Source organism: Phyllostomus discolor, chromosome 3, assembly GCF_004126475.2.
Source record: "Phyllostomus discolor isolate MPI-MPIP mPhyDis1 chromosome 3, mPhyDis1.pri.v3, whole genome shotgun sequence".
Classification (NCBI taxonomy): Eukaryota; Metazoa; Chordata; class Mammalia; order Chiroptera; family Phyllostomidae; genus Phyllostomus; species Phyllostomus discolor.
The window spans coordinates 74326058-74340672 of NC_040905.2; the positions used below are offsets into that span (position 1 = coordinate 74326058).

The 14615-nt window shown below is 43.5% G+C and overlaps 1 protein-coding gene across 1 annotated transcript in view; it reads left to right on the top strand.

The window, feature by feature from the left end:
- The first annotated feature begins 1817 nt into the window (after nucleotides 1–1817).
- CAMK4 (calcium/calmodulin dependent protein kinase IV) overlaps nucleotides 1818–14615 on the top strand; it is a 204046-nt gene continuing 191248 nt past the window's right edge. The window contains exons 1-2 of the mRNA XM_028529930.2: nucleotides 1818–1940; nucleotides 2586–2823. Coding sequence (XP_028385731.1) covers nucleotides 2663–2823 — 161 coding nt within the window. The 5' untranslated portion in view covers nucleotides 1818–1940; nucleotides 2586–2662. The remainder of the gene's footprint in view (nucleotides 1941–2585; nucleotides 2824–14615) is intronic.

Sequence of the window (14615 nt, forward strand, 5' to 3'; positions counted from 1 at the left end):
TCCTGTATGGCTAGGGATGTGATAGATAGAAACATAGTTTTCAGCATTCTGGGGGCCTAATGAACCTGGAAGTCTCATGATTTATCACATAAAGCTTCATGAAAGCCCCTATTTTCAATATGGTCTGAAGTACACCTCGTGACCTAAGACATAAGTTTTTGTTCAACATTCCCCAAAATTAAATATACTCCCTTTTGCATGAGATTGGAAAGTGTGTTTTTTGCTGTGAATGGCAGAAGGAATGTAGGGGCCTTAGGGCTTCTTATAAAAATGTTCAACCAATGCCTTATTCTCTGCTCCACATTAGAAGGATCGGTACTCTAATTCCTGAGCATTTCTGGAAGGAGTTCTGTGGTAAGAATTAGATTTCTTCTTACTGCCGTTTCCCACTCTTCCAAGTCAGTTACCATTTGTCCATCTGTTCCTAGATTCTAAGGGTTATTTGCTATTACCCCTCCCTTTCTCCTTTGTCCCTTTTCTGGTCAGTTTAGATGATATTTCATAAGGAGTGAAGATAAATTGTGTGGACTTAATTACTGTCCCAACTGTTTTAAAGTAAAGTTTATTTTCATCTTATATTTTTAAATTTAAAATAAAGACAAATTGTATTCATGAAACCAAATACTCTGTTTTTAAACTTCAGTTAACAACACTTTTACAAAGCAGAGGTGTCAAATGACTAACCTAACGTTGAAAGTAAATAATAACTCTACAGTCACCCCTGTACCATGAAATGGTGATTCTCTAGCTATTGTTCCTTAAAACAGCAGGTGGGGGGGGGGAGGCTTACCTTACCTCTCAGTGTAATATGTTTGCTATGGACTTACGTTGTGAAAGAATTGCTAAGAACAGACAAGTAGCAGCACGTAGTGCTGCTACTTCAAGACTAACCTCAGAGAGGCATGAACAGCAATGGCCTCACCCCACCGTGTGCCCTGCCTCCCTGGTCAGTGCAGGCCGAGGGGAATTTACTGTAGAGTGCTTTATTAGCTTGCTCTGCTAACAAGCTTGGTTTTCTAACATGAAGATTAGTCCATTCATTCTCTGAAAAGTAACTTGTTACATGAGCATTTTTAGTCTTTCCCCAAATCAGTATTTAACTGGGTTTTTATGAGTCTATGTATGCCTACTGTTCATTAGGCCATTTGTAAATTGAGCATGTGATCACCATCATTAAATTACCTATGGGGAATAGTTTTTGTATTTCTTCTTATTTCCAGTTAACTAAGGATTACATTTTTATCACTAATAGATTAAATTTTTTGTTGGTAGTTTCCCAGTATAGCATGAAAGCTCTGCGTGTAAGCAATAAATCAATAAGTGAGAGACAAATATTAGGAATGGTGACGCACTCAGAAGAGTTTAACGCAGGTAGGAGGAAAGTCAGGGGGAAAAAAGACTAAAAGTAACACCTGTGAAGTAAGATTAACTAAAGGGCCAAGAGGCATTTTAGTTAGAAATGAGATGTGATGTAATAATTGTCTTTAAACACAAAGATTTATTGTAAAGTATAATGACTAATTGCTGTTTATCTGTCCTGAAATTTTAAAAGAAAAAGTTCAAGGGTAGAAATATGAATGATATATATCTAATCAATACTTGGAAAAATAGCCTGAAGGTTGATGGACAGACAGAAAGCTTGTCATGGGACACATCTCCTGGGAAGAGGACAGAGCTTTAAAATGTAGCAATTTTCTCTGACACCTATGATGAGAGGTCGCACCTTGAGGTGCAGGGCTGGAGCAGTTGGCTTCCACGGGGCCCTTGCAGACCTGTAATTCTCGGGGTCACTTCTGTTGCTAGCCTTCGGAGCCTAGGAGTGAAGGAGGAACAGCAAGTACCCGCCTTTCAAAGAGCTTCAACGGTGCCAAAGGAGGCAGTGCTAGCAGCAGCAGCAGCAGCAGCACAGAATCTATTCCAACAGAAGACTTCACTCAAAGGTGAGGTCAGGTCAGCGCGGCCACAGGCCACCCATATAAGCTTTGATAGAGGGACGAACAAGAGATGGCTGGTTAGCTGGTGGTGGGTGGGAGGGGCTGGTCACCCAGCCGCACTCTAGGAGGGATGAGTTGCACCAACAGCCAGGTCCCTTTCTCACCATCCTGCTGGGCCACCCAGCACTCCGGAGCGAGCGTCCCACTGCGCGAGGTCCTTTCCCAGCTCCCTGCTCCCGCAGGAGGGCGCGTGGGATGATGCTCTGGTCCCTGTGCTTCCCTGAGCTCCTGCATCCGGAGCCGCCCTAGCCGGCACCGCCGCAGCCACTGCCGGAGAAGCAGAGAGGAAGAAAGGGAGGGGGGCTGGAAAGGCTCGTCGAAGGGCGGAGGGGAGGTGGGGAGGTACGGAGGGAAGGGGGAGGGAATATCTCCCCTTCGCAGTGCCTCCGCCTTTTCTCTCTTCTCGGGCGGCGACAGGGGTTCACCCTCCACACCCTCACCCAGTTCCTCGACCCCTTCTCCACCCACCCTCCCTGCCAAGCGTGCGGAAAGGAAGCCGCAGCCCCGGCGGCCGGGGGCGCGCGGGGAGGCGGCGGCGGTGGGCGTGTGCGCGTGGGTGAAGGACACCACCTCTCGCTCCTGCGTTCGCAGGCGGCGGCGAGAGCGGCGGGGCTTCTCGCTCCCGCAGCAGCGGCGACCGCGGCGGCTTCCGGAGTCCCGCCGCGAAGATGCTCAAAGTCACGGTGCCCTCGTGCTCGGCCTCGTCCTGCTCTTCGGTCACCGACAGTGTGGCCCCGGGGGCCGGGAACCTTGTCCCGGATTACTGGATCGACGGCTCCAAGAGGGACGCTCTGAGCGATTTCTTCGAGGTGGAGTCGGAGCTGGGACGGTAAGGCGGGGGGCGGCGGGCTCTGCGCGCGCGGGGCGCCGGGGACCTGGTGGCGCCCGGCGCCCTGCGCGCCGGCTCAGGCTTCTGGGGAAGCCCGCGGCGCGCGCACTGGGGTTGTAGCTTTCACAGTGACAGCTCGCGGGGATGGGGAGCCGGCCTCCCTGCCCTTCGCTTTCCCCGAGTCTGGTGTCTAGGAGCGAACTAAGCACCATTGAAGTGGGAGTCGGGTCTTCCCCTGCGCGCTCAGGCCGGTGCAGCTGCGAGCAGCAGCCCTACTCTCTCCCACACTCCCTCCTCCTCGCCGGCTGCCACTTCCCTTGGGTGACAGCTCCCGCCGCACGTGGGCCCTGCTTTTCCCAACTGGTGTTTTTGCTCAGGATTATAGCTTACCAGAGGGTCCTGTTTGTCTAGTTATTTTGGGGGCGGCGGCGGCGGAGTGTTCCCCTCCAAATCATGATAGAATTATTAAATTAGATTCTCCCTCCTTTCTCTCAGCAAGCTCTCCAAAGCAAGTGGCACTAGAAATTAAACTCAAATACTAGCTTTCCTGCAAAGTCTGCTCCGAGTGAAGGGGGGAATGAATCATTTAAAAGAGTTGATGGGAAAATAATGAACTAGTGTGGCTTTGAAGAAAAAGCAGCACTCGGGGGGCCAGGCAGTGGTAATTAGAAGAGTTCTGCTGCTCTTCTTTCCTGTACTGGAGTGATTTCTTTAAATATGTATGCAAAAGCCACCTCCCTGGGGTTGCACAATGTCCATCATTCCCCCTCTGAAGATCCAAACAGGTAGGAGTTCTGGGTGCCATCTGTTCTCATATTTCTATCCAATGGGAATTATTTTTCCCCTTCCTTTCTTTTCTCCCTTTTCTGCTATCCATAGCTAAGTAGAGTTCTTTTTACACTCAGTTTAGATCCAGGCCCTTTACAAAAGGTAGTCTGAAGGTGTCATTTCAACTGTTGACAAGTTGAAGCTTCCGTACTTAATGCTTCTTTGCAATTTCATTTCTCATTCTCTTCTTTGCTGTAAAGAACTAACAGCTAATTTCTTTTTTATGCCATCAGAGACCACAGTGCAGGATTTGGGATGTGGGTACTTTGTGGGATGGTCCAAAGGTCACCCCCCTCCCCCAGTTTGTCACTACTATTAATGACTCATGGAATGCAGACGGTATATAAGAAATGAAGAACTGGATGAAAATTAAGTAGTTTGCCATTGTTTAAATGTTCTGAATATTTGAGCATTGAATAATGTATGTGTAAACCTCCTGATTTTATCAAGTATCATCTGCTGTTGTACGCATTCACTAGTGAGGTGAAAATGCAATGTCCCCTTCCTAGGCTGGAAACCTACTCCAATTGTATAATGAGCTCCAGCGGAGCAGTGTCAATTTCAGATTAAAAAATAGTCTACTTAAAATTGTTTAGTTGGTGCTTTAGAAACTGCTACCTAGTAGAGGAAGTGCTACAGGGACTGTCCCACCACCAACTCTAACTGTTTTCTTAGTAATGTTTACCCCGAATGCCTCTCATTGGCTCTGGCTTATCATCAGCATGTTCATCTTCGTGAATAAGCTTCACCATAGGAAACTCAAAAATTTACTTGATTTGAGGAATGGGAATGTGGTTTGAAAAAAAATAAACTGCCAGTTGTACACATATACGGGATGGTAGACTTCATAGGGAAACCTAAAGAATTTGAAGTTATTTTTTAAAAAAGCTTGCTTGTTATATTTCACAACACATTTTGGAGGCCACAGTAAGTCAATTATATGTTGCTAAGACTCTCACTCTGCTGCCTAGTTGTTTGAATACCTTGACAGTCACATAGTTAAAATACTTTTAGGAAAACTGAGAATTCGTAGTTTTGCTGTCGTCCAGCAGCCACGTGTGCGTATGTATCAGGGGTTCTCTGTGGACGGCAGTGCTGGTGAGGCGCATGCATCCTCCGTTGGGTTCAGACTTTGGGAAATACTATCACTTCACAATCAAAGTAATTTTTGTCAACCCCCCCAAAACATAAAGTAACTAGCATTATGGATATAATTACTAAGAATCTGTAAAGCCAGAGGATGCAACACAATTATAATCATCGGTACTGACCGAGTGACAAAAGCCCCCTTCCTGCGCTGGTGATAAAGTCGAAACAACTGGTTCCAACTCTTGACTCTCTCTTCTCTGTCTGGGGCCAAGCCTGCCTGACTCTAACGCTGAAACGTTTAATTCATTAGTAGAGCAGTCATCATTAAGTTGCTAAGAGAACAATGCCCCAGACGTTGTGTGGTGTCAGTGTGGTTGGTTCCAGGGTGTGGACAACCTCCCCTAGATTAAGTGAATTTGGGAGTAGTCCTTCTTCTGTTGTAATTATCTGGTTGTAAGCTAAGTGACTCCAGAATTCATGGCTGGCCATGTAACCATTAGGGCAACACACCTGAGGATGTGTTTGGAAATTTTAGGGAGCTACATTCACAAGGCTTTAACCACTTGAAGCCTCTGGTTGGTGATGGCAGCAGTGGTCTCCAAGTAGCCATGTAGACCAGGGCCCATAGGATAGCTTTTTCTTTTTTCTTTTCAGGATTGGGGGAGGGGTGAGGGTGGGAGTGAAGAGGATTATTTCAGAGTATTAGGCCAACTGATTAAGTTGATCAAAACTGATATTTGAAAATTTGAAATACTGCTTCATTTACAGAGTTTGTCAGAATGTCTACAAAAATTATGATACATCAACAAATTCAATTCTACTTAAAAATATGAGCTGGCCATGATCCTATCCGGGGCTCCATATCCTAGAGAGCCATTGGTCCTTTGCCCAGTGATTTGAGAAACTGGCATTTTCATGGCTTTGCCAAGGGAGAAGGGAGCCTCATCTGGTCTGGACTCTGGCCGTGGTCTGGCAGGAGGAGGCAGAGTGGAGCCTGCCCTGCTCTGTGATGGGTTCTTGGCTCTCTGCATCCAAACCCGTGTCTTGTTTGCAGTTCTTTCTTGCCTTTTGTTCTTGTCTGTCATGGGAAATTGAAAAAATATTTGTAATAAAACTAGATGTATTTACAGACACACACACACAAGTTCAAGGAAACCAAATAAAAAATATAATTAGACCAAAAGAAGTGTTAAATTGCTATGGAATCAATGTTTAAAAACATTTCCATTCCACTTAACTATAGTTTCTTTAGGCTAGTGACTTTAAATCCTTGCCTCTCCACAACCTGATCTGCAATTAAAACAAATACATTTATGGCAACCCAAGTGAAGCATAATTGTGTACGATCCCTTGCTATGTATATTATTGCTTAGGAACCAAATAGATTTAGATACTGAGACATAGGTGTGTATCAAGTGGGAACAATTTTCATAAAATGTCATTATTGTTACCAACAATGTACTCTAATATTTCCTATTTTATGCTGCATGATTTTACTCTGTTTCATTAAAAAAATATCAGTCGAATCCTTGTGATTTCACATCCCACTCATGGGTGGTGGCTCAATTTGAAAAGTGCTGTTTTAGGCCTCCAGTCAGCATATGCCACAGTAAAGCCCGGGGCCAAGTCCGTTGGAAAAATGTCCTGCAGATCAGCTAGTGACAGTGTCTCCATTTCTACAGCTCTGTAGAGAAAAGTTCTCCTAGCTTTGCCTCCAACTTATTCTTAGGTTTCTTCTTTCAAACATTTTTTTTAGAAAACTCTGCTGTCTCCCCAAGATCTGCTGGGTGCATTGCACTCTGGAGGGACTGAGGGGCAGGGGCCTGGCCAGGGCACCTCCACTGCAGAGGGGGGAACTCAGGAGCCTGAGCAGTGTTGTGTTCTGTCTGGTGACACACAACTCTGGCCCCCGGAAATGGCCAGGAAATGCTTCCTGTAAGGAAACATGAAAAGTGTGCATTTGCTAACAGAAGGGCTCCAACCAGTGCTCCTGGCTGGGGAGGAATCAGCCTCTCTTTTCCCTTTCCTTTTTCTCTCAGCTGGGCCTCCTCATGCCCTTGGTTGTCCCCCCAACACTGTCTTCTAGGGCCTCACAGGCTATCCCGGGTACGGGTCTCCTGCCGCCCACACCGCGTTTAATATCTAAGCACTTTGGGGCGTGGTATGCTTTTCTCTTTGTCTCACTGGGAATTAAAAATATAAATGTTCGGTCCTGCTCTTCTTTGCTGTGCACCCAGTTCTTTTCTTAGGCTGTTGACTCAGGAGCAAGGTGGGACTGCATGTGGGAGACTGGAAACTGGGGCTGCGCTGGCTCTTTGCAGGAACATCAACTGGAGGCGGACTGGAAGGCCGTCTGTGGATTTGGCTCGTTCACTGTGGCGTGCCCCTCTCCTAGCACTGCGCTGTACTCAGCAGGTGCTCAACGAATGATTTGGAGAATGAATGAATGATAACTAAATGGACCAGGCACGGTAGGCATGCTCCCTTCCTCTTCTTTGACGTGTGGTCTCTGTTGGTCCTGATAGGACATCTCAGCCCCAGGGACCCCAGGGAAAGGGAAATCCTGTGACCTGTTCATTCCGTCCCCAAAACTTGTGCAGCCCTGACGCCAGCCTCATTCAGCAGTTAGTTTCCTTTCTTCACAGTGGGAGTATCGGTAACTGCCACCTCTGAGCTTGCAGGTGTTGAAAATAATGCTGCCTTTGTGTTGGCACAGTGCTTTGTATCTCTGAAATGAAAGGGATTCACCTTTACTATCGTTTTACCACAGGCATGCCAGAATTAGGAGTTAAATCAACTTGAACTTAAAGGCATGAAATGCCTCTCAGCTATGCTAACAACTCAAGTTGATACATGTTATTCACTGCTAAATTTGGAAATACACTCATTGTAAAGAGCCTCAACATCAAGTGAAGACTGTGATAGAACTAGTACTTGAAGAGCAGACTATGTTATCATATTTAAATACCGTCGCAAAGGTAAAAATGACTACTAATTAAAAAAAAAGACACAGGTGCCATCTGCTTCTAAACAGTTCTGAAGAACTTTCCTTGGGGGGAAAAAGAGAGAGAGAGAAAGAAAGCACTAACCACACAATAGCTTCAAAGAACTTTCTTGTAAACAGTTTACCCTCAGGAACAGATGTGGGGATTATTTGCTTGCAGTGAGACATTTGAGAAGAAAATGCTGAGTGCTAGCCAAGTAACCTGTTTCTATTGCCAGTTGTTTTTTTCATGTTAATGATTTTAGTCTTTTTGTGGAGAGGGGGAACTAACTTAAAAAGTAGTTCTCTTTAGGCTCCCTTTGGGGAAAGCTGACATATCTAATAAAAAATCGAATTCTCAGTATTTCAAGGTCAGGTTTATTATGTAAAATATATTTAATTGAGTCAATGAACCCTGTAATTCAGGCTGAACAATAACTTTACATGAAATCAATAGCAGATAGAATCGAAGTTTTGCTCAAAGTATATTAATCTTTACTTTAATCATTTTTTCCCTATTTGAGAATGCAGGAGCATCTGAACATTTCTTAACTACAACGGGTTAATTAGGAAGTTAGATTTAAATATTGCAGGCATAGTATTAGCTCATAAAGGACATGGGCTCTTCAATACAGTCCATTTTTAAAAAATTCCGATCCTAATGGAGGGCAGTAGTTGTATGTCAAATAGTGAGAGTCTGGGTAGGGGGCTCCTCAGCAGTTCTATCAGCTGCAAAGATCAAATGAGGAACAGAGCAGGGCTGGCCGATGGGCAAAGAGCAGTTTGTGCAGTGCTTTCTCTTCTCCTAGAGCTGGGTTTCTTCAGTTCGTCACCACAGACATTTGGGGCCAGACACCTCTTAGCTGGGGGGCTGTCCCATGCACTGTAGGATGCTTAGCAGTGTCCCTGGCCTCCACTCACGAGCTCCAGTAGCAGTCCTCCTCCCCCACGGCCAAGCTGAGACAACCCAAAATGCCTCTAGACGTTGTCAGATGTCTCCCACTCCTCCCCGCTTTCCTGTTGAGAACCACCATCTCAGAAGTGTGAAGCTGGGCTTTCACGTGATTTTCTTTTGGTTATGTAGATGGTTAACAGCAGGGAGGTTGATGGGTTAGAATTATTTGACCTTATTGAATATCTGCTATAACCACATGTTTTTCTCGTTTCTATGTAACACCATTAAGATATCTGTTATTATGTGCATACCACCTGTACTATAATTTACTTAACATTTTTGTTGAAATTACCTCATTTTTGTTAACCTAAATTTACTTACCAAGAATACTTATTTTTATTAAATCAAAAACTAGCATTCATGCCACAAATATTTATAGAAGCAAATTGTAAAAATAAGTTGCAATAAAAAGAAAGAATTTTTTTGTTAAGTTGTTGCTAGAAATATTTACCTGCAAAAGGCTCCAAGCCTGAGGATCATTCTCTCTTTGTTAAAGAGGGAGATTATCAGAGATTAGCAGGGTTAAAACCACAGTAGCACACACTGAGGTTTTCTTCCTGATGTAATCAGAACCATTGAACGTAATTGAAAAGAGAGTGATCTTCTCATTTTTTTCATTCCTTGTTATTTAATTCCATGCCTTTGTGCCACGTAAAAACCCAGTTACAGGTCAGACCTTTTGAATAACTATGAACGCGACAATATATGTTGGTAGAGGACTGGGATGTGAATCAGTATGATGTGTGTAACACCATTCGGCCTCCAAATGTGCAGTGTATGCATCAATGATAGTTTTAATATAGGATGAATAAATAAATATTAATATGAGGCAGCGATAGTAAAACGTCTTTATGACATTGTGATAATTCCACTTGGGAGGACTGAGGTATCTTTAAGGGGGTGTGGACCTTGAAATTTGGCAGAATTCTAACAGGTAGAGTTTTGGTGAAGGGCATACCAGGTGAAAAGTACATTCTAAAAAAGGCAAAAACTGGCAGAAAAAGGCAGACTATACATTTTATTTTGCAAAGTTTACAAAACATGAACGTTATCATGGCAGATAAGGATGGGAGAATAAGTTAATGTCACACCAAAGATAACATGTAAAAAAAAAGACTGTGTCTATGTTGACTAAAAGCAAAAGAATGAACCATCAGGAGAGCAAAAGGTGGCTGTAGGTAGCAGCTGCATCTTGGGCTGAAATTGTGGGACTCAGAACTTGCCAGTTACCCATAAACCAGGGGGTGGGCAAGAGAGCACTTACCATGTTTGTTAACAGAGAGAGAGTCAGAGAGAGAGAGAGAAGAAAGAAAGAAAGAAAGAAGGAAGGAAGGAAGGAAGGAAGGAAGGAAGGAAGGAAGGAAGGAAGGAAGGAAGGAAGGAAGGAAAGAAAAGAAAAAAAGAAAAGAAAAGAAAAGAGAGAAAGAAAGAGAAAGAGAGAGAAAGAACAAATGCCCTCCCACAGAAAGAGGAAGCATGGGATCGAGGGGGCTGACATCAGTTACCTCAGCCTGGCAAAGAGCCTGTGAAGTGACAGAGAGTTAACATGTGAGACGCTGTGGGCCGCATGCAGCCTGCAATGGTCCAGTGCAAACAGCCCTAGATGACCCAGACATAACTGCACATGGTTGTGTTTCAATAAAACTTTATGACAGTGAAATTTGAATTTCATATGATTTTTACATCACAAAGTATTGTATTTTTCTATTTATTCTTCTTTGTATTTTAAAAAACACATTTAACACTCTAAAAACTATCCTTAGTTTGCAGACTATACAAAAACAAGTGGCCCTTAGCCATGGTTTGCCAACCCCTGGCCTCGATCAGTCAAGCTGAAATTCTACTCCTCTTCAGTTGCATGAGAATTTTGGGTTAAAATGATATCAAGACTTCATTTATTCAAGGAACTACCTTGCATCTCCCTTATACTTTGAAAATGTCAACCTGATACTAGTTTTTAAGGTGGGCACAATCTTTAAATGCCTGCTGACTCATCCTTTTTCTGTATCTATTGAAACGAAACTGTAACTGTTACAGCTCTTACCTATGTGGCATGTTAGCTTATGCCATTCATCAACATGTTTTTGAAAATGGAGAAGATTTACAAGTGTGTTTAAGTTAAATTTCCACACTATTTACTGCAGAGTAATTTATTTTGTGTATAATAATTAAATAGGTTTCAAGTTGATCATTCTTCTATTGTATTTGAAGTGACAATTAATTATAAAATAATATGCTAAATAAACCATTGATAAAAGATTTGTCTCTATTGGTGTTTAATTTTTCTGTTACTAATATATTATTTACACATTGAGCAGTTTTTCTATATGCCATGTGTACATTTTAGATGGACTGGTTACAGTCCTTAAAATTGGGACTCTGTTTAAATAAGCAGGCTCTTGAAAAAATGCCATTGTTCTTTCTTGTTTTGAATGCACTTTAGTGCTGGTCCCTCACATTTTGACTAAAGCAGAGGTCTCCAAATGTCCACTCACAGGGTGTGTATAACACAGTGGGATGCTACCAGAAAGTATTAGAGGGTCTTTTTTCCGTAACTTTTGCTTGTAATTTCTGTGTTTGGATGTTTACAGAAGCACAGCACATACTGATTCAGCAGCACATGCATCACATTTATAGGTACATAGGTGTATAACAGGAGGAGCATGTGTTCAGAACATCTTGTTGGCTGATTATCACATGAAAGAGTGGCATTTATAAGTGCTTACCTAGTAAGCTTCTTTACTTATGTTTAAATAACATTCTACTTTATGAAAATGATTTAAGTGCAGATATGTAGATCAAAATGCAAACAAAAAAATCACATTGCAAGGTATGTCTTTGTGCAGAAAGGGGAAGTGGGCACATATGTGCACTTGTTATGCATTTTAAGACTACCTGATGAGAGGTTTTGATAAGAGCTTACTGCCATTGTGACTGAAAAAGTCACAAAACAGAAACAGAAAGAGATAAGGAATACAGCTTGCTCATCAAGCAGAGAGTTGAGTAAATTTTATTTTTCTTTGCCATTGAACCTAAAATAATATTTCATATTATTTTGCAAGAACCTCAATTTTAATCTATCTAATTTACTTCATGGTAAATTTTCCCAGCTGCTGTCTTAGCCATATGACTGCTTTTGCCCGAAGTGTTTGGGGGGCAGTGCTCAGAGAGTTGTGGGCATTAGTGCCAGGATGTTGAGTTTGTTCCTGTTGGCGGATGCTTTGTCATTACTTAATTACTTCTTAAGTCATGCTTCAGGGTGATTGGTTAAAAAATTAACCAGGTGCAAAAATATTTCTTATAAAATAAGAAATGGCTGGACTTGAGTAACCCTCTGACGGGAATGGTCTGCTAAAGAGGTAGTGGACATGATGAGCTATTAACTCTCCCTCAGTATGTGGCAGCGTTCCTTGCTGAAAGTGCACTTTCTTTCATGTATGTCATCATTATAGACAGGACTTGACGAATATTACAAACTGGAAGAAGAGTTGGGGATAGCAAATCTGTGATTGTGTTCACACCTTTACTGCTACCTACAATGCACTATTTGCATGATTTCTTCCTACTGTAAGTCCTTTTGGGCGGTTTGATAGGGACTTCGCTTGCCTTTTACCCTCCATTACACTTTTCATCTTAGCCTGACTTCTTGTACTGCCTTGACGAGACAGGTAGTTAGAGACTGCTTTACTTTAGGAAGTGACAGCTGTCCATTTGGGACTCTAACAGGTATACAAGGTCACCCTTTAGTTGTGACTTTTCAGTCCAAGTAGTTATACTAGTGTCTGTTCATTCAAATGTATTATATATATATATATATATATATATATATATAGAGAGAGAGAGAGAGAGAGAGAGAGAGAGAGAGAGAGCGCACTTCCTATTGGGACAAGACTATTATTAAATGTGACTAAATTCAGAATATATGATTCAGTAAATCAGCCTGGCTTAGAGTGTGCAGTCATGGTAGGCCTCTGAAGAGTTCTTGCTTAAGTGCAAACATTTTCAGTGGCTTCTGAAGGACTCTGGGTCTTTCCTCTCCCTCAACATGAAGCCTTAAGCTAATAAAAATACTTAATGAGGTAAACTCTTGAAAAGCTCTCCTGAGTGTAACCTGTAACTGGAAGCAAACTAAAAACATAAGAAAAAGAGATTTTCATATGTGTGTATGACACATTAGTGAAATTGAAACTAAGGAAATTATCAGGATAATCCATAGCAAACCAATACAGTTCTTTTATATTGTAAGATACTGAGGAAATGGAACGTCAGGACTGAGCTGAGGCCCTGGGCAGCAGTTGGGGTTCTGGCCCTGGCCAGGAGGGGGCAGCAGAGCACCAGTCCTGGCGTGAACTGCCAGGTAGTGAAGGGTAGTGCCAGCTCTGGGAGAGAGGTGGGCAGGGCAGCTAGCCACTCCGAATGGCTTCGAGGCTGGGGCAGTGAGCAGGTCATTCTGCACAGCTGAGTTGGTGGGGGTGAAGGAAGACTTATGAGCAAGGCAGGGGGCTAAGACAAGAACTGAGTGAGATGGTAGAGGATGTCAGTGGGAAAACAGGCAGGATAAAATTGCTCCTTGATGAACGTGTCCCTTTGGGCATAACACTGAACTTCACTCAGCCTCATTTGTATGTAAAATGAAGATCATGGTAGTATATCCTCCCCACAGTTCTATGACCATGAGATGAGATCACTTATGTATGTAAAACACTTAGCTGGCACATATGCTTAATATTCCCCAGACAGGGCACAAAGTGGATGGTAAGGACTAACGATTCAAATTGGGTTTCTCTAGGAGGAATACTAAATCCAGTTTACACGGCCCTGTTAACAGTCTGACCCCAACTTGCCTGCCAGGCCCACTGCCCACCACTTCTAACTACCAGCACATGGTGTTCACTAGTAGCTTGATGCAGCAGTTTTACTGTCGTATGTGTATTGGAAATTGTTTCAATAATATAACAAGATGATCATCACAAGCACCATTTTTCAGAGGAGGAGCTTGAGGGCCAAAATGGTCAAGCAGCTGGTCCAAGCTCACACTGCAGGGAAGGGGAGCAGCGCAGGGATTCAGGTCCTGGTTTGTCAGGTGCTGGTGCTTGTTCTCTTTCCCCTGTACCTGCCTTGGCCCCACGCCCTCCTTGGGACCCCATATCTCTATGGTGTTGTGCATGAAACTCTCTAGGCCTGAAATGTCCTCGTCCTGATTCTTACAGGGTCATCATCTTACACCCCAGGCAGAAAGTTTCTCCCACGGCCCTGCTCTCATCATTTCGTATGTTTGTTGTCTCACTGGTCAATGCTTTGTGGTCTTCACCACCAGAGGGTCTGTTCCTGGGGCAGAGGGACCCCATGTCTTACCCATCTTTTATCCTACTACTGAGCCTGTTCTTCAGCCTATTGTCTGCCGTCCACGAGTGCTCAATAAATGTTTGTAGAATATGAGGAAATGAATAAATATTAGGTGAACAGCTTCAGGACAATGAGAAGGACTTAAGTCTCTCTTCAGGGTGTTTTCCCTCCAAGCCCTCTGCTAAACCAGCACACTGTGAAATTACTCATTCAGTGACTGTGGCCCTCTGAACTGTTACCTGTTAGGGGCCAAGCCTCTGTCCCTTTGTTCACTGCTGTGTCCCCAGCAAGCTGAGCAGTGCCTGGTATGCAGCGAGCACTCAGTAAACATTTGTTGTGTAGGTGAGTCAGTTGTACCAGCAGGGCTTCTGCAGTTCAAAGTCCTTTGGAACCCAAAGGGCTCTTCATGTCTGCTCTCTCTTAAAGGGCCCCTGTCTCTGAATGATTGGGAGCACTATGATCTTCTGTGATAAAATTAATTAGTCCAAAAGTCCTTTCTAGCCACAAACATCTGTGGCTCTGTGTTTTCTGCCAGCTGAATTCGCTGGCTGGTTCCCTTAGCCCTCTACTGTGTGTTCTGAAGACAGGGCA